The 22,715-nt window shown below is 37.9% G+C and overlaps 2 protein-coding genes across 5 annotated transcripts in view; both read right to left on the bottom strand.

The window, feature by feature from the left end:
- EOGT (EGF domain specific O-linked N-acetylglucosamine transferase) overlaps nt 1-10,951 on the bottom strand; it is a 39,787-nt gene extending 28,836 nt beyond the window's left edge. Inside the window, exons 1-7 of one of the 4 annotated variants that reach the window (XM_020910066.2) lie at nt 10,865-10,951; nt 9,255-9,310; nt 7,341-7,564; nt 5,818-5,918; nt 5,105-5,213; nt 2,416-2,510; nt 1,968-2,072 (exon numbers count right to left, since the gene is read on the bottom strand). In XM_020910066.2, the coding sequence (XP_020765725.2) occupies nt 1,968-2,072; nt 2,416-2,510; nt 5,105-5,213; nt 5,818-5,918; nt 7,341-7,550 (620 nt within the window). In that variant the 5' untranslated portion in view covers nt 7,551-7,564; nt 9,255-9,310; nt 10,865-10,951. Of the gene's footprint in view, nt 1-1,967; nt 2,073-2,415; nt 2,511-5,052; nt 5,214-5,817; nt 5,919-7,340; nt 7,565-9,254; nt 9,311-9,333; nt 9,377-9,691; nt 9,944-10,864 lie in introns of those variants that run through there. The other 3 variants (XM_070455697.1, XM_020910069.2, XM_070455698.1) reach the window with 3 other exon arrangements.
- Nucleotides 10,952-18,206: 7,255 nt separating this feature from the next.
- TMF1 (TATA element modulatory factor 1) overlaps nt 18,207-22,715 on the bottom strand; it is a 29,886-nt gene continuing 25,377 nt past the window's right edge. The window contains exons 15-17 of the mRNA XM_020910080.2: nt 22,322-22,474; nt 20,833-20,958; nt 18,207-20,265 (exon numbers count right to left, since the gene is read on the bottom strand). Of these exons, the coding sequence (XP_020765739.1) occupies nt 20,122-20,265; nt 20,833-20,958; nt 22,322-22,474 (423 nt within the window). The 3' untranslated portion in view covers nt 18,207-20,121. The remainder of the gene's footprint in view (nt 20,266-20,832; nt 20,959-22,321; nt 22,475-22,715) is intronic.

Below are 22,715 nucleotides of genomic sequence, written 5' to 3'. Positions count from 1 at the left end.
AAAATTTAACAACATGGATGGACTTGGAGGGTGCTATGATTAGTGAAATAACTCAGAGAAAGACAAATAATGTATGGTATCACTTATATGTGGGATCTAAAAAATAAAACAAAGTAGTGAATATAACAAAAAAAGAGACTCACAGATACAGAAAACAATGGTTACAACTGGGAGACGGAAATGGGGAGGGGCAAGACAGAAGTAGGGGATTAAGAGGTACAAACAGATATAAAAAAGTTATAAGGAAATATTATTGTACAACCCAGGGAATATAGCCAATATTTTATAATAACTAAGTATGTATAACTAAGTATGCATATAGTATAACTAACCTTTAAAAACTGTGAATCCCTATGTTATATACCAGAAACTTATATAATATTGTATATCAACTATATCCCACCAAAAAGAAAGAAAATGAACATTATGAGTGTCCTGTATGACTATAAAGGGAAGCATGACAGGTTCTAGGATGACGGAACAGTTTCTTTAGTGACTACGATAGTGGTTACATTTACCTAAACACATGATATATGTTTTCCTGAGCTCTACATCAAAAAAATAAAGAATGCATGGAAGTACTGATAATATTCAAATGTGCTTTTTTAATAACATTGTACCACATATACACAATGGAATATTACTCAGCTATTAAAAAGAATGCATTGGAATCAGTTCTAATGAGGAGGATGAAACTGGAGCCTATTATACAGAGTGAAGTAAGTCAGAAAGAAAAACACCAATATAGTATATTAACATATATATATGGAATTTAGAAAGATGGTAACCATGACCCTATATGTGAGACAGCAAAAGAGACACAGAGATAAAGAACAGACTTTTGGACTCTGTGGGGAAAGGCGAGGGTGGGATGATTTGAGATAATAGCATTGAAACATGTCTATTACCATATGTGAAACAAATCACCAGCCCAGGTTGGATGCATGAGACAGGGCGCTCGGGGCTGGTGCACTGGGAAGACCCTGAGGGATGGGATGGGGAGGGAGGTGGGAGGGGGGTTCAGGATGGGGACACATGTACACCCATGGCTGATTCATGTCAGTGTATGGCAAGCCACTACAATATTGTAAAGTAATTATCCTCCAATGAAAATAAATTTTAAAATTTAGAAAAATAAAAAAATAACATTGTAGCAAAATCAATTTCCTGCTTTGGGTTACTGTGCTATGCTTATTTAAGATGTTATCATTAGAGGAAGCTGGGGCAAGGGTACAATGGAAATTCCTTGTACTATTTTTAAACTTCTCATGCTACTTTTGAATTATTCTTAAATGTCTATGACTCTAAAGTTATCTTAAAATAAAAAGCTTTTAAAGTGCCCCAACTCTCTTAATTTCCAGAGATAGTAAATGTCTTGATAGACCTAGTTTAATATTCAAAAAATTTTAAATCAAAATGTGTTCTTCAGTCTATCTAAAGTTCAAAAAGCTTATGAAAGGTGCTTAAAATCAGGGTAGTGTTTATCTTTGGAAAGGAGGATGGGGTTTGCATTTGGGAGAGAGCCTGGGTAGATGATGGTCTAATTTTGACCCAGGTAAGAGTTACGCAAGTGGGCTTACTTTTTCAAAATCTAAACTTTACATTTCTCTATATGCTTTGTATCTGCTTTAATAAGTGTGTATTTTTTAAAAATGTACTCCCCAAAACACATGCAGCAATTATGAGGAGCTAAAAAAATTCATTTTTGAACGTTTTTGTTAGCAAACAGTACATATTGTATCTCTTCCTAATATTTTATGAACACATACTTAAGTATGTGCTATACACATCAATACAACTGATGATTCACTCTGAAGCCACCACTCCCCAGAAGCTCAGGCCAAATTATCCACAAATGGAGTAACATTTTCCATTTAGAGTCCCTACGAAAATTCGTAAGCATCAAAAATAAAGACAAATACTTCAGAAACATGTTCCCCACCCCTGCCCACCCAAAAAAATCTTACCAAGACTGCAGAGGGCTTTTGCGCTGACCTTGAGACATCAACAAACGAATGTCAAGTTTACAGTGTCCTCCAATTTCCCCACTTTGGACAAAATCTTCCTTGAATCTAGTGGATAATAAAAAATTGAGTTTGGAATTTTTTTCATGACTCAGGCACACAGGTTATAACTAAAGTTGTCTACCAATTTCCAAAATCAGTTTTTCATTAGAAGTTAACTCTTGTAATAGAACATTTTAAATTTCTACAAAAAGTAGCAAAATCATGTCTAATGTAGCCATCACATAGCTTCATAATGATCAACTCATTATGACAGGTGTGGGTCATTCATCTCCCTCTCCCATTCTCAAAGCTCATCACCATATTACTAGGAAGCAAATCCAAGGCATATTCCTGGACCTGCAAATATTTCAAGATTTTCCTTAGATTTTAACATCCACCACTGAAGTACCTGTCATGGTTTCTCTTGATGTTTCTTAAATCAAGGTAGATATTGGTGGCTCTACAGTACTGAAGGTAACGGGAACACACCAGACTTGAGTCATTCTGAAATAAGGTGGAGAAACAAGAAAAAGATAACTGTGAGCATTAACACTTCAAGGACACACCCAGACTTGCTAGACATCAAGCTAACAGCATGTAGCTTTCAGGTTCCAACCACACACTGTGGTGAATACTTCCCAATGACGCTTCTGTTTAAGAATTTTCCTCCCTGGGAGGCATTGCCCAAGCATACTTTTGCCAACTTGCACCCTTTTAGGTTACTAGAAAGAACTCCCAAATGTTCTATTTCTATAATCTTCAAACTTTAAAGAGCCCAGAGTTGTATTTATGGTTCAGTTTATCTTCATGGGAAAAAAAAAAAAAAGGGCACTCAGAACCCTCACTACCCTCACAGCTGTGTGAAAAGGCATTTTCAAAGATGAGCCAAAGGAAACAAGGAAGAAGGCACATGCCACAGACCTTAAAATGCAAGGCAGGAAGGGTAGCTGGTCAAATATGAGTTACTTTCAGCAAGCCTTGCCCCAGTAGTTTAGCAGTAAAGAATCTGCCTGCAATGTAGGAGATGCAGGAGATGTGAGTTTGATCCCTGGGTTGGGAAGATCCTTTGGAGGAGGGCATGGCAACCCACTCCAGTATTCTTCGCAGGAAAATCCCATGGACAGAGGAGCCTGGCGGGCTACAGTCCATGGGGTCTCAAAGAGTCAGACACAAATGAAGTGACTGAGTATGCATGCAGGCAAAGGAGATTAAAAGTCAACCATGGGGTCTGTTTCTACTTCTGCCAACTCTATTGAAAGAGGGATAGCTTCAAAAACTTTTATCTGCCCTGGGTTGTACTGAGATTTAAACGCCATTTTGCTGCTTTCCCCGTAACTCCCAACTGACCCTTAATTGCCATTAACCTGGACCCACATGGTGTTTTAGAATCTGGAGTTGGTAAGGGGTCACACTCTGATAAGCAAAAAACCTATCAAAGCAGATCTTGGTGAGGAAAGCATTTTGCAAATCACCTTGGAAGACGTGTGCAACATGGGGTTGAGGCTCTTTTCTGCCCTCTTCCACAAGAACAGCTAGACTCCAACAAAAGTATAAAGTACTGTCTGTTAAAGACACCTCGCAGCAGTGCAGGTTCATGCCTTGCCTGAATCTCATGGTTCAGGCACCTTGCTGGAATCACTTAAAGTTCTATCATGTGACACTGTTCCAAAGCACTACGGCGCATATATTCACTTTTGGAATGCAAGTGATTTAAATATTCTTTGGTTTCTTAGGCTGGCTGGAGATAACAGAGACTCCTGAGATGTCAGAGGTTTGGGCCCAGTTCATGAACATTGGGTGGATCTTAATCCTACGTGCTTATGATTCTCTGGGGCTTTAAAAAACTATCACTGAGCCCTTTGCTGTGAGCCTGGCCCTGCATGGAGCATTTTTCAATGCAGAATCTCATTTCAGCTTTACCACAAGCTGTCAAACAGGCATGGCTTTAAAGCAGAAGAAATTGAACGTGGAAAAGGTGGGGTGCTGCTTCCACAGATCAAGATTTGAACCCAGTAGTCCATTCTTCTCCTTATTACCCCAAACTGCCTCCTGACAATGTGTTTGTTTTATCACTGAGTGCAATGGGGTATGAGTGAAAGCCCAAGAAAAAGATCTGCATTCTAATTCTAGAAAGATTGAAGGCAAAAGGAGAGGGAGCGGCAGAAAATGGTTAGACAGCATCACTGACTCAATGGACATGAACTGATGACATGAACTCTAGGAGATAGTCAAAGACAGGGAAGCCTGCTGTGCTGCAGTCCTTGGGGTCACAAAGAGCTGTATGCAACTTAACGACTGAACAACAACAACAACAGAATTGTAGAAGACCACTTAGTAGCTGTGTGGTCTTCGACAGGTCACTTCACATTTCTGAGGAATCACTTTTCCTCTCTAGTTCAACAGCACCGATAATACCTGCCCTGCCTAACTGTTATACTGTTTGTGAGAATCAAATCAGATAACATATTGAAAAGCTTTTTGCAACATGTAAAGTGCCAAAAAAATACAGAACAGCAGGGTGGGAGTGTATCACCTGTCCCAAACTACCAGCAAGGAAATTTATAAAGATGTAATTAATCAACTTACATCCTTTAGTGTATGTTGGGGGAATAATTAATTCTAAAACTAGAAATATTTGACCTACCTCAAAATATGACCATCTGATATGTGTGTGAATACAAGGACATGGCTTCTAACTTGGTTTTGGAAGTTAAACAAAACTTTAAGCCAATAAATACATGAGAGTGAGGGTTTCCTCTCATAGTGCCCTCTATCTCGTATTTATATTATAATCTAACCACTATGAGTGCAGGGAATTAAGAGGTACAAAGTATTACGTATAAAACAAGCTAAAAGGAAGAAAAGAAAAAAAAACAAGCTAAAAGGATACATTGTACAACACAAAGAATATAACCAATATTTTGCAATAACCATCAATGGAGATCACCTTTAAAAATGTGAATCTGAATCACTGTATTGTGTATCTGTAACTTCTACAATATTATACATCAACGACACCTCAATAAATAAATGAATAAATAGATACCACAGGTATTTTTAAATAAACATCTTCACTTATGAAGGGGCTGAACATCCACCTTTTCCTTCGGCTGGCAGAGCACATGAAGCTCCTCCAGACGCTCTCCCGCATATCCGAAGTCGGCTTGCTTCCAGAATATTTCCTGGGCTGATTCAAGAGTGTCTGTCCTGTTTGCAAACAAAACAATTCTGTGATATTCAACTTTTTACTTTTTCTGGACCTTAAATTTTCTAAATGTTACATTGCTAGAAGTCAGTCATTATTTTCTTAAGTAAACTATCATAATTTTAAAAATCTACCCCTCACTACATGAGGTTACCAAAATAAGTTATTTATAGACTTACTCCCTGATAGTAAACATACACAATGGAAATGGATGTGGTCAGGATCATTTGGAACTGAAGACAATGAACTGTTAATTACTGCATTTTCTTTGCCCCATTAACCTTACCTGTATTGGAAATACTGATTATACTTAACTCTCTTCTCCAAAACCAAAGTCAGCCATCCATCTCTTTTGTTAGCATATAGCGAGGCAAAGTATTTTCTGTGAACCATACTGTTTTATCCCTCTGGCAGAGGAAACGAGAGATACTCCTGTCCCAGTGGGAGACAGTCAAGACAAGTGAAGTTACTCATGAAGTAAGCAAATTAATATCTAAAGGAACTATTATCTAATACCAAAAGAGTCTAGCTTGGAATTGATGTCAGCATAAACTGCAGAGAAAGGAGAAGAGTACAGGGCAGGAGGGATTCCATCCAGAAACTTACCATCCCATATCCACATAGGTGCAAACAGGGTAACCAAATCTGAACTCTGGTCTGCAGGATTTCTCATAACCCCAGCAGTACTTCAAATTGTCTAAGTGTTTCTAGAACATAAGAGGTGTGTGTTGAGACTGACAAGACTGAGAAGGTCTACCTTTTGACATTCAGAGAGGACTCACTGTTTTTTTTTTTCCATGAAAAAACCCAATCTTTCTAGAACTTTCACTTTTACATTTTATAATACATACTCATGAAAGAGAAATAAGTAAATTCTAAGAAAAGCAGTCTTGAGATTCTTAACAGCAATTATCTTTAGTCACCAATCCCTCCTCCACCAGGTCTATTTTCCAAACAAAAGTCTGGGTTTTAGCTAGACTACCACAGATCATTTGAGTTGGGATTTTTTTTTAATTAACATTTTTAATTGAAGTATAGTTGAAATTTACAATGTGTTAATTACTGTTCTGTAGCAAATTGATTCAGTTTTATATACACACACACACACACACATATTCTTTTCTTAAATCTTCTTTTGCATTATGGTTTATCATACGATACTATACAGTAGGATAGGATGCTATATACATAGGATGCTATACAGTAGGACTTCGCTATGTATCCATTCTGTATAGAAAAGTTTACATCTGCTAACCCCAAGCTCCCACTCCATCCCTCCCCCGACCCCCTTGGCTGAATGGAAACTTTTTGAGGTAGCTTAATGAAGTCAAGTGAGTAAACTGATTCTAAAATCAGTCCCACGAGAGTCATAAAAAGTGGAATTTCTATCACCAAAAGATCAGACTGAACTGAATGGATCAGCAGCTTTACTGACTGATCAAGACCAGCAGAGACCCTGGAATACATCACAGTCTGCAGCCCTTGGGGGACACACAGCTGCTGTGACCCAGGAAGCTCAGGAGGTTGTTCAGTGAGGCCCCTGGGGGCAGGGCCAGCTGGCTTCCCAGCTCGCCTGTCCACATGCTTCCTGTGCCAGCACATGGGAAAGGAAATGGCTCACAATGCCCCGCTTTGATCTCAGGCCTCGTGAGATGTCTGAATGGGCTCCAATTTGAAACCTTTCCAACAACTCTGAAACAGAAGGAAGGCCACAGTAACAGTCTTAATTATGGAGAGACAGAGGTGTAGGTGTTATTACCAAAATGAAGTGCTGAGAGATCCTCTTAAGTGCAATTTAAGAAAGGAGAGATGTGAAATTCTCCAGTTACTTTCAACTACATGTTCTTTTCTGCATCAAATCTAATTCATTTCATTTACAGACTAGACAAACCGTACAGACTGCCTATTTCTTTTACGAGTGATATAGATTTGTAATCTCACTCTTGTGAGCAGGACATACTTCTAAGCAAAGTTGAGTCACTAGGAAGCATGAGATGAAATACAAACATCAACTGACCCACAGTTACAACCAGGAGTCTACCTGCAGATTCAAGTTATGATGGGGGAACTAGTAAACCAGCCTCAATTGCAACCTTTTAAAAATATGCAAGAGGAGAAATAAGATTTACCTTATAAGGACAATGTGAGTCTTTCCTGCAGACTGTGGCAATATGCCTGTTATTGTGCAAAAAGAAGGGAATGTGCTCTTCCGGCAGGCGGAGGCTGGCATAGTTGAACAGAGGGGTGGCTGGAATGCCATCAGCCTGAGGAGGAGACTTGTCTTGGCCACTCAGGGGGACCTCAGGAAGTAGTGCTCCAAAGACAAGCAGCATGAACATAGCAACCTCCAAACCTAAAAGTCAAATTGATAACATCCTCATTAAGACAGAGCCTTCAAAGTCAAAGGGATTAAGGGTTAAGTACAATTATAACTAACTTAACTACTTTACTGAATAATGTTCCTTTACTCAACATGATTGTTGTAGGCAAGGCACTGTGTCAGGAGCTAGGTATATGGTGGTGAATAAAACAGGAAAGACTCCTGCTTTCATGGAACTTGGAAGCTAGTGCAGTAGATATAAAGTAAACAACCAAATAAACAACTTCAGATAATGACAAGGGTTGTGAATCAAATAAACCAAGGTCCAGCACATTTTTTTCTGGAAAGAGCCAGGCAGTAAATATTTTTGGCTTTGTAGGTCAGATAATGTCTGCACCCGTCAGGAAAGCAGCCATAGTTATGCTAAGAATGGGGGGCTGTGTTCTAATAAAACTTTATTTACAAAGATGGGAGGAGGACCTTGACAGGACCCTGTTTGCTAAGAAAACAATGTAAGTCAGGCAATATGACAGACAACATAGTTTGCTAGTTAAGCATGCAGACTGTGAAGATAGGCCACCTAGGTTTGAATGTGGCTGCAGCTTTCTAAATACAATGATCTTCAGCAAGTTCTTTAAGCTTGCTGTGGATAGGCTTTTCCATCTGCTAAATGGAAATCAGAATAACCCTTTCTCATAGGACTCTCGAGAGGTAAATACTGGCAACATGTCTAGATACATCTGGCATGTTAAATGCTATGTTGAGTGTTTCTTAAATAAAAGTTTAAAGCTACACGGGATGGGGAGGGGTTGCTAAGTAACATTTAAGCTGAGATCTACATGATGCGGATCCAGGAAAACATGCCAGGAAGAAAGAAGAAAGGAAGTACAATGAGTCCGAGCAAGTGTGTACCTGCTGGATTAGAACTAACAATCACTGAAGTATGTGAAAATATGCTGTGTGCCAGGTACTCTGCTAAGTACATGGAGGCAGCAGGGAATAGGCAGCTGAACACTAAACACCTAAGTCCTGGTGAAGCTTACCTTTCATTGGGTATAACAACAATGATATTAAGAACTAAGACTAAGCAAACTCTAGGAGTGAAATCCAGACAGTCTGCCTCAGAGCTGTACCCTTAAATTCTCTTCATCTGGCTTTAGCATTGAGAATAGAGATAATGGTCATGAACCTTACTGCATTTCTAACTCATCCCAGGATTAAATCTCTTAAATCAGATTTTTTTTTCATAGATAATAAACATGCCATTTGGGGTTCATTTTAGTGATTTATTTGCTCTAGTTTTTCAAAGTGGTCTTCCCACCAGATGATAAAGCCCTAGTACATATTAGTTACTTCCCAGCAGGGTCTGCTGTCACTGAAGCATACTGGAAAAATCCAAAGTTCAAAATCAACTTTCAATGAATATGGCTGATGGAGACGGAGCCTTTAGAAACAGACTGCTATGTTCAATCACGTCTCAAGTTCCAAGAACAAGCAATCATAACTGAACAGTTGGAATGCCAAGAAGAAATCCTTTCCTCCTCTGCAGTAAATGTAATCATTCTTTTAGGTATCCCTAAAGAGTATCTTGTTATTTGTAATAAAGGTCACCTGAATTAATATTTTTAGTTGAGACTTTTACCTATGAGCTCATAACAATTTCACAAAATTTAAAATCGACATTAATAATAACAGTGACTCTAATTATAATGAAAACATTTACCTCTTTAATCCTCAGAACCACCCAGAAGTTGCTGTGATGTTTCAGGTATCTAAAATCTGTCAGAAATGAAACACATTACCTTAAAAAGGTGTCAAAGAAGACTTTTGCATCCCGGTGATATTCTGAATTAAAAGAAATATTGAGAGAGGAGATAATGAGATAACCTGTAAGCAGAGGGTCTGGCATTTCAGTGAGATAAGCCATAACCAGAAGGCCTGGCTTATAAAACCTTTCTCTGCCTTAACAAATACAAGCTACTAAAAGTGAGGTGGCAGGTACAATCCTCAACACAGTAACTTAACAGAAGAGAGTCTAACAGTGAGCAGCAAGGAGATGACCCACTTCATACAGGCACCAACTGGTACAGGCCAACAGCAGATAAAACATTCCTAAGAGCAAACAATCCGACTGGTTCTCACCACAGTAATCCGACTCACCAAATGAAACTGCTCCCTGCTTTCAGATTCAACAGGCAGAATGGTCAGTCTCTCCCAGAAACTGGTCACTGTTACGACCAAGTCGACCTTTGGTTAGCCAAGCCCATTGCCCTCTACTGAGCTCTAAACGTAACCAAACGCACGGATCCGTAAACGATTTTTCCGCCAAGGGAAAAATCTCAAGGTTCAGATCAGAAACCTGGCTTTTGCAGAAGGCAGGTCCCCACTTGCATAAACTAACAGGAGTGGCTGCTGCGCTTGAAAGCACAACCCCAGGGCCTGACAGAGAGCCTTTCCAGGGTTGCGCCTCTGGGGGACAGGCGGGCGCACCTCAGGAGACCAACGCTTTAGCAGCTGAGCTCCTTTCTCCTTCTGCGCAAAGCTGCTGGTTCCCCCCACCTCTCTACGGGGATACCACGGCTGGACTTCCACTGGCCTATGAACGGGGAAGGGAAAGGGAGAAAGCTTGAAAGAGAATGAGAGGTGGAACTCCGACCGTGACAAGCAACACCGTGGGTGGACGGGAGAACACTCTGTGACAGAGCTTGGAAAGTTTACAGAAGCCGGAGGACAGGCGAAAAGCTGAATGCATGTGAGACCCACAAGGACTCCTAAAACGGCTCGCCCCAACTAGCGCTAGTTTTACGAGGCAGGAGGTTAGAAAGGGCCTGAGATGGCCAGGTGAGGTCCATCAGCGGTCCGCTACAACGGCTGCGGAGCCAAGGCGGCGGGGTCGGTGGCGAGCGCCCTTCCGCAGCCATGATGACGCGCTGGGTTCGGGGCGCAGAGATTCCCGGGGACCGCCCGCCCCCCAGCCCCGCACACTGCACCCTCCCACCCCAGACCTCAACACGCCTGGGAGGGGCCTGGAAGGAGGCTCCGTCCCGGCCCGGGAAACCCGATGTTTCCCCGCGCCCAGCGGGCCCGGAGCCCCGCGCGCCGCGGCAGGCGCCGTGAAGGGGGCCGAGCCCGCGGTAACGGGAGGATCAGCGCGGCTTCCCCACGTCCGCCTTCTCGGCCCTTGGGCGATGGAAGGCGCGGGGGGACCCGCGGAGAAGCGCCAGCCCGCCGGGAAGCCGCGCCGGGAGCAGGCAGAAGCGCCCACCGCGCGCCGGGGCGAGGCAGAGGGCGGGGGGCGGGTGAAGATTCCGCGGAGCGCCGGGCGAGTCCCACCTGGAGCCTGGGAAGCCGGGGCTGCGGAGGCGGCGACGGCGGCGGCTCGGGCTGAGGGAGTCGTCATAACCGGCGACTGCAGCTCACCGGAAACCTCCGGAGCCGGCCCAGGGGGCGCCCGGGAGCTGCCGGGACACCTAGGCCGGCCTGCGCGGGGAGCCGGTCCCCGCCCTGCATGGGGTCCCCGGGGTCGGAGCCGGGACCACGCGCGCAAGACCTCACGCGGAGTCAAGGGGCGTGGTCCGCGGCTCCCTGCCTTTCCCGCCAGAACGAGAACCTAGGCTGCGACCCCGGCCATAGCGCCAGCGGAGGAGCAGGACTTTAATAAACCGGACTGTCCTCCTTGGGAGGTAGCGAAAAGTCGCGGACGAGACACTGCGACAAGTTGCATAGAAAACCGGACTCCTTCCCTTCTTCCTTCTCGTTGCACTGAGGCGGAGGGTTACTGTATCCGTATTTACGGTACCAGTTGCCGCCCTCACATTCATTCTCCAAGCCTGCTCGTAGTTGGGCCGCACTTTCTGGTGGTGAGAATTCTTCGAAGCCTTGTACATTATATAGTAGTACTCTTGTCTTTCTTAGTGACTATCAGAAAACTCAGCAGCTCAAATGTCACTTTGTGGAGTTTGACTTTTATCCTTTTATTATAGTTATTTAAATTGCAGTGGTTTATTTTACCATACTTACTTGAACGCCCATCACCCACACTTTTACTCTTGGCACTCTCGGCCCATATACTATTCTGTGTAGTGTGGAGCACAGTAAAGTTGAGCAGTAATTACTGCTTCAACTTGAACTGATCAAAGCTTATGTCATCACAGTACATTTATGCTCAAAGTCACCGGTTTTAACTACAATGATCATCAGAAAACACAACGGTTTGTTTCTAACTCTTTACATACTTTTCAAATAATCTTTTTAGGTACTGTTTGGAGAACTGTTACAAGTTCCATTCATAACCTGCTAAATGAGCCACATTATCTTGATTTCTTTTTTTCAAATAATCGCAATGCAGAAACATGGTTATTATTCTAAAGCAATTTACAGTACTAACTCATTTACTCTTCATGTAAGACTTTGCCTCTAAAGGAACTTCTGCTCTATTATTTCATACTTTGCCCACCCCTTACTAATAAGGATAGTAGCCATAAAAAGTAATTTCTCAGGTTACTTGCCACCTATTTTGTCATGTACAGGAAATACATCTTTTCTGTTAGTTGATTCAAAAAGAACACACAGGCTAGTCTACCTCTAAGTATATGTAATAAAGATACAGAGATATATAGACACATAAGAACATATGAGAACAATATATGAGAAAGGCTTCTAAAAATAGTCTTATTACAAGAGCAGACAGGCCAATCCAACTGTTGCCAGGTGCACATAGTGCTATTTTAAATGGCTAAAAATTAAGTTGCGGTCATTCAGACTTAGAAAAGACAAAATGTGGAGGGGCTTTAAGAACAAGAGGTTGAGTTCTATCATACTGTGACAGCAATTCTTAACATAGAAATTTCCCTCCCAAAATATCAATGTTAAAGTTTAGGTTTCTTTTTAAGTTTAGTTTTAAATGATAAACTCAAATTCTATTAATAGTAGACTGATGAATAAACTATAATACACCCATACAATGCAGAGCTAGGCAGGTGTAAAAAAGGACTGAAAAATATCACTATACACTGCAGGATATATTGAGTGGAAACAGCACAGTAGAAAAACAATGTGCAATATGCTATCACTCACTGAGGAAAGGCAACATATATGTATCTATGTATATAAATTGTTATTTACAAATAGAATAACAACATTAAAATGTTTACCTATAGAAACAAGGAAGGAATATAGGTATAGGGAACAAAGAAGGTAAGTTCTCCAAATATACATTGTATAGATGTGACGTTAGAATCAGTGAACATTTTACATTATAAAACAAAAGTAAATTTTAAGAAGTAATCCTTGAAAACTGACAGTAAAGTGAAACAAATCCAACTGCCATACAGTTGTGGCATATACCACAACAGGGGAACTAAACCAAGTGACTTTGAAACAGAATCTGTACGTTTTGGTGGAATGTACCTTCAGGGATAAAAGAATTACAATAAATCACGAAATGCTTTCAGAAGCCAAATTATTGGTGGCAGTGTTGGTTGGTTGGTTGGGATAAACCATATACGAGTAATTAAGATGGTATCTTTGAAGATAAAATTTTTGACATGCAGTATAGCTGTAAGCCTGATGGAAGTTGTAGTTCCAAATTTGAAATGGAGTTTAAGTATGAACTAACAATATATTTTATCCTTAAAAACAAATCTCTCCATCATCTGTTGAAAAGGCCTAGAAACAACCAACCTGGTATTCTAGCAAGAAACTTTCCTTGTGCCCAGACTGTGATCTTGGCAAACACTTTCCCATTTAAGGAACATGGGATCCAAAGAAAAATGGATAAATTGGGATACCCAAAGAAAAATAATCTTAGATATGGGGCAGGAAATGTAGTAGAAGAATCTGAAAGATCTTACAGGAAGATGCAAGGAAGCAATCAAATGCTATGAGGGTCATATCATAAGGACTCAGGAACCAATTTGAGAAGACTCCCTCCTGCCAAAATTGGAATAATTTGAAAGCATCCGTAGGGTAACTAGAATGGATTGAAGCACAAATGTACTTAAATATTAAATTCAAAAAGATCCAACTAGAGATTTTCCTGGTGGTCCAGAGGTTAAGAATCCGCCCGCCAATGCAGGGTGCATGGGTTCAATCCCTGGCTCAGGAAGATCCCACATGCCTAGGAGCAACTAAAGCCCATGTGCCACAACTACTGAAGCCCAGATCCCACAAGCAGCAACAAATAGTCCTGGCTCAATGCAACTAGAGAAAGCCTGCACATCAGTGAAGACCCAATGCAGCCATAAAAAAATAATTTTCTTAAAAAATCCAACTAATCGATTAAATACACAAGCCAAAAACCTCATTTCCCATCTTTGATGACAGAAAGGAACCAATTTTAATTGTGAAAACTGGTAACGGAAAAGAATGAAGAATATTTATCCTGTCTTTCCTATATGAATTATGATGCAAGTATCCAAATAGTTGATGAAGTAAAGTTACTTTTTATAGAAACATTTCAGATTCAAGTAAGTTATACTTCTGAAACTTGCTTCAAAATAGCCAATATGAATTGAGAGGAAGCACAAGCGAAATATAAAGGAAAGAATGGGCCATAAATTGAATGCTATTAAAGAGCAAATGTTAAGTTTATGGGACTCATCTATTTCTTTTATGTTACTTTGAAATTTTCTATAATCATAATTTTTACATCACATTACAAGTTTGCTAAATGTGTTTTAAGTTTGCCACTCATATATTGGTATTTTGGATAGCTCACAGAAAGTGTTAGCATGAACTATCTGCAGAACACAGCTTATTGATTGTCTGATATATCCAATTACTTAAACCATAAATCAAAGGTACTGAAATTTTAAGCAAGCAATTTTGACTAAATTTGATCTTCTGCTACAGTTCATCTATATACTTACAGTTTTACAGAAGAGCAGGAAGAGAAGCAGCATTTAATAGTTAATGGTTCAGAGCTTGGACTCTGCAGCCCAACAGTATAAATTATTTGCCATATGACCTTGACCAATTGCTTAACCTTTTTTCATTTTAAAAATAAAGATGATAATGGTATCAACTTTAAAAGGATCTGAAGATATAGTGCAGGTATACAGTCTTTTTCCAAAATCTTTGGTACCATATAGGTTCCTGAATTTTTTTTTTAATAGGGTATGCACACCATCCAAACACTGTAACACCATAATATGCAAAATGCATGAATGCTCACACTAAGTAAATTAAAGCCTATAAAAGCCTCATGTCAGTGAAAGTCAAGCTTTACCACCAAAACAGATTTGACAACAAGCGTATTTTTTAAAAGCACTTGGTTTTCAGAGCTTTCTAGATTTCCTGACAGTGGATAAGTGATTATGATCCCATATAAGTGAATTCCTTAAACAAAAGCAAAGCAAGCACTGTGTTCCCTATTATCACCCATGACCAAAAATTTTCATTTAATAATATGTATTGGTAAAAATTAAGACTGTCATTTTAAAAAAGACATATAGGCATGGAACATCTCTACCTACCATACTCTGACAATCACTACCTGTAAAAGAAGAGAGTTTAAAAGAAAAACCTCAAATTAGCCCTTGCTTAATTTGAGGACTGACATGAAATTTACCTTACTTGGGAGTAGATCAGTGTGGGGAATAAATTCAGGACAGCACTATGAGTAAATTCTCTATATCACAATTGTGGATTACTGCAGCATTGTAAGGTTTTATTTGAGAAAATGTATTTTTTAAAGTATTAATATGCATTTAATTTCCATTCTGTCTTGTTAAAGGATCTTGATTTGCTAAAGGTTAACTGAGTATAAGTAAAGGCAATAGGGCTCCCCTGGTGGCTCAGACAGTAAAGAATCTATCTGCAGTGCGGGAGACCCAGGTTTGATCCCTGGGTCAGGAAGATCCCATGGAGAAGGGAATGGCTATAGCTTAAAAGTACTTTAAAGAATCAAAGTTGCAGAGTTCAATATTACCAGCAATATAAAGTCACAATAACTTGTGAATAGAGGATACTTAAACAGAAGAATTGTACAAAAAATATCTTCATGACCCAGATAACCATGATGGTGTGATCACTCACCTAGAGCCAGACATCCTGGAATGTGAAGTCAAGTGGGCCTTAGGAAGCATCACTACGAACAAAGCTAGTGGAGGGGATGGAATTCCAGTTGAGCTATTTCAAATCCTAAAAGATGATGCTGTGAAAGTGCTGCAGTTAATATGCCAGCAAATTTGGAAAACTCAGCAGTAGCCACAGGACTGGAAAAGGTCAGTTTTCATTCCAATCCCAAAGAAAGGCAATGCCAAAGAATGCTCAAGCTATTGCACAATTGCACTCATCTCACATGGCTAGTAAAGTAATGCTCAAAATTCTCCAAGCCAGGCTTCAACAATAACATGAACCATGAACTTCCAGATGTTCAAGCTGGTTTTAGAAAAGGCAGAGAAACCAGAGATCAAATTGTCAACATCCGCTGGATCATCGAAAAAGAGAGTTCCAGAAAAAACATCTATTTCTGCTTTATTGACTATGCCAAAGCCTTTGACTGTGTGGATCACAACAAACTGTGGAAAATTCTGAAAGAGATGGGAATACCAGACTACCTGACCTGCCTCTTGAGAAACCTGTATGCAGGTCAGGAAGCAACAGCTAGAACTGGACATGGAACGACAGACTGGTTCCAAATAGAAAAAAAGAGTACGTCAAGGCTGTATATTGTCACCCTGCTTATTTATATGCAGAGTACGTCATGAGAAACACTGGGCTGGAGGAAGCACAAGCTGGAATCAAGATTGCTGGGCGGGGGGGGAAGATTGCTGGGAGAAATATCAATAACCTCAGATATGCAGATGACACCACCCTTATGGCAGAAAGTGAAGAACTAAGAACCTCTTGATGAAAGTGAAAGAGGAGAGTGAAAAAGTTGGCTTAAAGCTCAACATTCAGAAAACTAAGATCATGGCATCCAGTTCCATCACTTCATGGGAAATAGATGGGGAAACAGTGGAAATAGTGGCTGACTTTATTTTTCTGGGTTCCAAAATCACTGCAGATGGTGACTGCAGCCATGAAATTAAAAGACGCTTACTCCTTGGAAGGAAAGTTATGACCAACCTAGATAGCATATTAAAAAGCAGAGACATTACTTTGCCAACAAAGGTCCATCTAGTCAAGGCTATGGTTTTTCCAGTAGTCATGTGTGGATGTGAGAGTTGGACTATAAAGAAAGCTGAGCACCAAAGAATTGATGCTTTTGAACTGTGGTGATGGAGAAGACTCTTGAGAGACCCTTGGGCTGCAAGGAGATCCAACCAGTCCATCCTAAAGATCAGTCCTGAATATTCATTGGAAGGATTGATGCTGAAGCTAACTCCAATACTTAGGCCACCTAATGTGACGAGCTGACTCATTTGAAAAGACCCTGATGCTGGGAAAGATTTAGGGCAGGAGGAGAAGGGGATGACAGAGGATGAGATGGTTGGATAGCATCACTGACTCAATGGACATGACTTTGGGTAAACTGCGGGACTTGGTGGTGGACAGGAAGGCCTGGCATTCATGGAGTCGCAAAGAGTCAGACACAACTGAGCGACTGAACTGATACTGATTATATCTGTTATTTGAATACAGAAATATTTTAAGACTTTTAGAAGAATATCTTGATACAGTTTAAGACCTTAAAAAGAAACAAGTCATCCTTACAGTAATTATACAAGAAGGTAAATTCTTACAATTATATTTTCCAAAAACATATCTTCAATAGGAAAACTATGCTTAATTCTTATAAAACTCTGAGTAAAATAACTCATAAAAAATCTGGACTTAACCTCATTTTCTTAAAATAAGAATTTCAAAGTTATACAGTCATCTATCTTCATAAAACAGAACTGTCTTCACTCATTGGTACTGACCACTCTAAATCATGTTAAAAATGAAATACATTACTACTACTTTAAAATCTTTATTCAAATCAGAACCATGCTTATTATTTACATTATCTTTCATTGAGAATTAAAATATATTATCAATTAAAATATAATATCAAGTAGTTTTAAATCACACTTTTAGCCCTTTACAAAATATGAAGTTAAAGTTGTTATATTTTAAAACTGAACAAAATTAGGGAAATTAGACTCTTAAATGAAAATGAAAAATTATGATACGTTAGAACATACATGTACACATACTAGACAGAGTAGTAAAACAAGATAAAGTATCTATAGTCATTTTCTATTTTTCTTGTGTCTATTTTCTATATATTATAAATCACATACTTTTAATTAAAATTATTTAAATAAAATTTTCAATTAATAAATCAAGTGCCAAATGAAGGATTATAAGAGAAAATTTTTCCTGAACTTTTCTTTTCACTTACTTAAACTACATGTTTCCCTTAGTCAGAAATTTCCCATTTAGAATATCTTAAAAATCAAAGATTTGATGCATCCCCACATGCTACACACTATACAATTGGAAGTTCTCTAAAAAGAGACAAAGAAAAAGAAAGTAATGGTACTCTCAACTTAGATTCCCAAGAGTTAGAAAGATGCCCATAATCTGTGCTTGTCTATATGGAAACGACAACGTTCATACTTTTTACTTTTTTTAATATTCTTAACATTGTTATGATTTGTATTATCTATTTTCTTTCAAGAATGGAAACACCTGACTGCAAACTATTTTCTTATCTATTAAAATACAAATATTTTCCAGAATATGGATAGATAATTTTTAATGACAAACAGCAAAATACAGCAACCAATATCCAATAGGTATTCTGCAACTTAGTGGAGTTTTTCAAGAAAGCAAATAGTACACCTTCTCAATTTATAGATGTATTGAAAAATCTAAACATATAAGGAAACAAATCAGTATGAATATCAGCTATTAATTTGTGGATAAAGAACAATATATGGTAATATACAATCAAAGACTTAAATAGCTGCTGTCATTTTAAAATTAAACTAAAAAGACCATAAAATTTTAAGTTGAATTGATTTTATTAATGTTAATAAGGATTAAGAAAAGAGAATGTTTAATATTATAAAATTTAAAAGTAAAGGAATTTTATCTCAATCTTTTCTCCACTGAAGTTTTTTTCCCTCTTCATTAACGGATAGCATAAAAGAAAAATTTCATAATTCCTAAACTTCTGGTTTCAAACACTTGATAGAATTTTGCAACTTATGTTTCCCATATTTTCTAATTCTGTAAATTTCCTATTGCTATCAATTTTGTCATTCTGTCAACCTCTGAATATTAATAAAAATAAAAGAAAGAAAAGCTATTTTACTGCTTTTTACTGCTAAAATATAGATTAATTTTATGAATTTGGCTCACACTGAAAGAATATTTATAAATGCTACAAATCAGAGATCCAATGACAGAAATACTGTCTTGAATCCAAAAAGAACAAAAATGAGGTCACTTGAATTGCCCTGAAAAGCATCCCACAATCTTCAGCATGGCTTACTTGTAGCTATGAAGTTCTAGTGTTTAAAATGTAACTAAAAATGAAGTGAGAGTTCTTATTTTCAAGTAAAGGCATCTAAATGACTTTTAGATTTATAGTAATAAAATCTATCAAAATATTTCACAAGTCTAAAACACAGCTGAGAAGGAATAGCTATTTTTTCAGCTATTCTATATTGTTTTTTATTTTAAAGGTCCAAGAAAAAAATTAAATGATAAACTACAGAAAACTGCAAAAATGTCTAATTTAACTCCTATAATTTCTCTATTTTATTACGAATATTGTTATGAATGTCAACATTCACTTTTAATGTGCCAAAAATAAGACTTTACAAAATGTGAACAATTAAAAAGAAAACTACATTAGTAATTTATTTCTTTTGATTCATTTTATAGGGTAGTAAAACAATACCTCTTCAAAAAACCACTAAAATGTTAACGAAGTCATCACAGAATCTTTTTAAGATTTTTCCACTATTCAATGCCTAGATAACTTTAAATAGCTACAGCTGTCTCCAAATAGGTACCAAAGTTTTTACAGACTTAATTGTGAAATCTGACTGAAATAAAACTTGAGATCACAAAAATTTGTAAGTTTTAATTATTTACCTTTTAAACTTCAGAGACTGTTTTTTAAAGAAAAAAATTAGTTCAAAATTTTAATAAATGCAGGTTTAGTAATTTTTTACTTGAAAACAATGTCCATATTCATGAATCATAATTAAGATATATTGAAGATTTAAGTGCGAAAGATTTCAAAGTGTCAACATTACTGTAACTCTTTAAATGTTCTCAATATATACAAAAACATACAAATTATAGATACAATTAGTTATATATCTACAATACAACATATGAACCATTCTCCTTCCCTAACCATACTGATGAGGATAAAGTAATAAATCTGTGCTATTCAAGGCAAAAAAAAAAAAAGACCCTTTAAAAAATAAACCTTTAAAGAATAGTTTCAAAAATAAAGTTCAAATATTGCACAAAATAAGTTAACTGGAAATATTACTATATACTATAAAAGAATTTTTTTCAATTTTTGAACACTACAGTAAATTCCAGCTTCTAAGTCTATAAAAGAATTTATTGGATATCTGCACATAGATATTAAATGTTTACATTCAGTTTGATGGGAATGTAATTTGCAGAAGTTAACTGAGCCTTTGTCTTAAAAGTTCATCTATTTGAGTCTTATACATATTTTTTACATCTTCAAGATCTAATCGAAGTTCTTCTGCCTCTTCTGCTTTTTCTCCATACATCTGCAGAATAGTGTTGTATCTTTGATCCAAATCCTATAAAATATATTTGTTTACAACTTTGAAATAACTATACAGAAAATCTTTAATATTTATATTATCATAAATATGCCACCAGTAAAGACATTACAATCTAAATAAAAGTATATAGTCATTGCTCATAAAAATTAAACTTGCAATTTAGTCTGTTAGAATAAAAGACTAAAAAAAAAAATACTAGACTAGATGGCTATTAATCTTCACATATCTCTTCACTAAATCTACAGTTCTCCCCATATGTAGCTTAATCTATCTTTTCTCCCATTAATTTCAGCACATTTGATGCAATTTCAGTGTATGATTCCCTGTAGTTTAAGTATTATCTGGCATTTACCCCAAAAGAAAATATATTCTCATATATAGGTTAACAGCAATTGCCAAATATATTAATTGTGAGGATACATTTAACATTAATCAATAAAATATTATTCAGATCATGCAAAAGTTCAGGATTATTAAAGCCTTGGCCAAATGAAATCTAGTTATTTTTCTATGCTGGGACTAAACATGATTGTGAAAAACCACTGTGCATGTAAACTAAAAATAAGAGTGAAGAATACTTACTCTTAGCTGCGTTCGAAGTTTGGGTATCTCCTTCACTTTCTCTTCCAGTTCGTCATTTTGATTTGTTAATTTAACTAGCTCTTCAGCCATTATGGAGCGTGTTTTTTCTAGATTGCCAATTTCTAGCTGAGGCACATTACCAGAAAGTGATTTAAATCAAAATATATCTTGTTTAATAATCCCACTAATATAAATGTATATAATGTGCTAATTTTTAAGAAGTAGATATGTGAATATATAACCAAGAACAAGCTCTTTTTTTTTTTTTTTTACAAGCTCTTTCTTAAATAAAAGGAAATAGTGGCACAAAAAGTTTCAACTTTCCTCAAAGGTACATAATTCACAGGATTTAGATTTACTATGACAGAGAAAGAACTAAAGAAAATTTAATAATCTGTTTGTAACATGCAACTCTATATTTTTCTCTAATCTAAGGAAATAGCAATATACTTCAGTTATTCTGTGGTTTAGTCCCTAAGTCATGTCCGACTCTTGCGACCCCATGGACTGTAATCTGCCAGGCTTCTCTGTCCATAAGATTCTCCAGGCAAGACTACTGGAGTGGATTGCCATTTCCTTCTCCAGGGGATCTTCCCAGCCCAGCGATCAAACCCGGGTCTCCTGTAGTGCAGGCAGATTCTTTACTAACTGAGCTACAAGGGAAGCAAAAACTAACTTTAATGTAGTGCCAACTGTGTAGGTCATATTGGTAAGAATTTATCATCAACTACCAAAGAAGTTTGTTTGTGCCCTCAAGCGTTACATGGGGCTACATAAACATAAAATGTATTAAGATCATGCTGATCTATTTTATTCCAATTCAAGGATATCTTTAATATGAGTTATATTTTCACCTAACTAAAATCACAAAATAAGAATAGAAAAGTTCTACTTTTGAGTGTATCTAGTTTAACAATGAAAACAGGTAAGTAAAACATTTTAACATTTCTCACCTCATTATGAAAAGCAAGATGAGATAGGAGGATGTCCCACTCAAACTGTTTCCTTTTTTGTATAGCAGGTTACAGTTCTAATCTCTCTCATCACCTTTGTTCTTTCCTCATAGGGGGAGCTGGAGTAACTTATCTAACAAGGTGAATCTGGGAAGAATTAAATGGCTATGCTCAGCTCAGCAACTTCCCTTTTGTCATGTTTGGAAGAAGCTGCCTGCAAGGAGCTCTCTGCTTCTAGATGCCTCTAAGTCTTACTGAGGCAGGCTACCTATCACATGTGGGGAGGCCTACTCCAGCCTATCATTTTCTGTGACAGTCTCCCAAATTCTGGCACTCAGCAGACCCATTTGACTTTTATCCTTGGCTAATTGCTCCAACCAGCCTTTATTGTTAATATACATGATTTATTTGGGGCTTCACAGGCCACAATCACTTCTCAATTTGCTCAAAAAGCAGGTGGAAATGAAGGATGCTACTTACTGAGCCTCAAAATTTCATTGTATAGCATTGTAGAGCACATTTCATTTTTACAATACCTGTAAATGAGAAATTTCTCCTTCCCTTAGCTTCAGCTGAGATTGTAGATTTTCAATAATGCTTGATCCCGCTCCCATTCTTACAGCATCATAAAGATTGCTTCCATTTGCTGACATAGACATTGGTCCAAATGAGTGATCATGAGGCTCATCCTATGTTAATTAAAGTACATACAGTTATTCAGCTACTATAGACTATGCACAAGGTTCAAACAAAATGATTTAGTCAGTTCTTGCTTTAAATCGTCTATGATTTTCTTAAAGGCAGAAATTTTTCTCTATTTCCTCAGTGCAATTAGCACTCCCTTACAAAAATGCAGATAAATTGTTCACAGAATGCCAAGGTCATGGTGAAAACCAAACTACTATCCTGCACACTCTCTTTATTATCATT

The sequence above is a fragment of the Odocoileus virginianus genome, chromosome 26 (assembly GCF_023699985.2).
Source record: "Odocoileus virginianus isolate 20LAN1187 ecotype Illinois chromosome 26, Ovbor_1.2, whole genome shotgun sequence".
NCBI lineage: Eukaryota > Metazoa > Chordata > Mammalia > Artiodactyla > Cervidae > Odocoileus > Odocoileus virginianus.
Note: the sequence above shows the minus strand (reverse complement) of the source record. Positions and strands in the feature narration are given on the sequence as shown.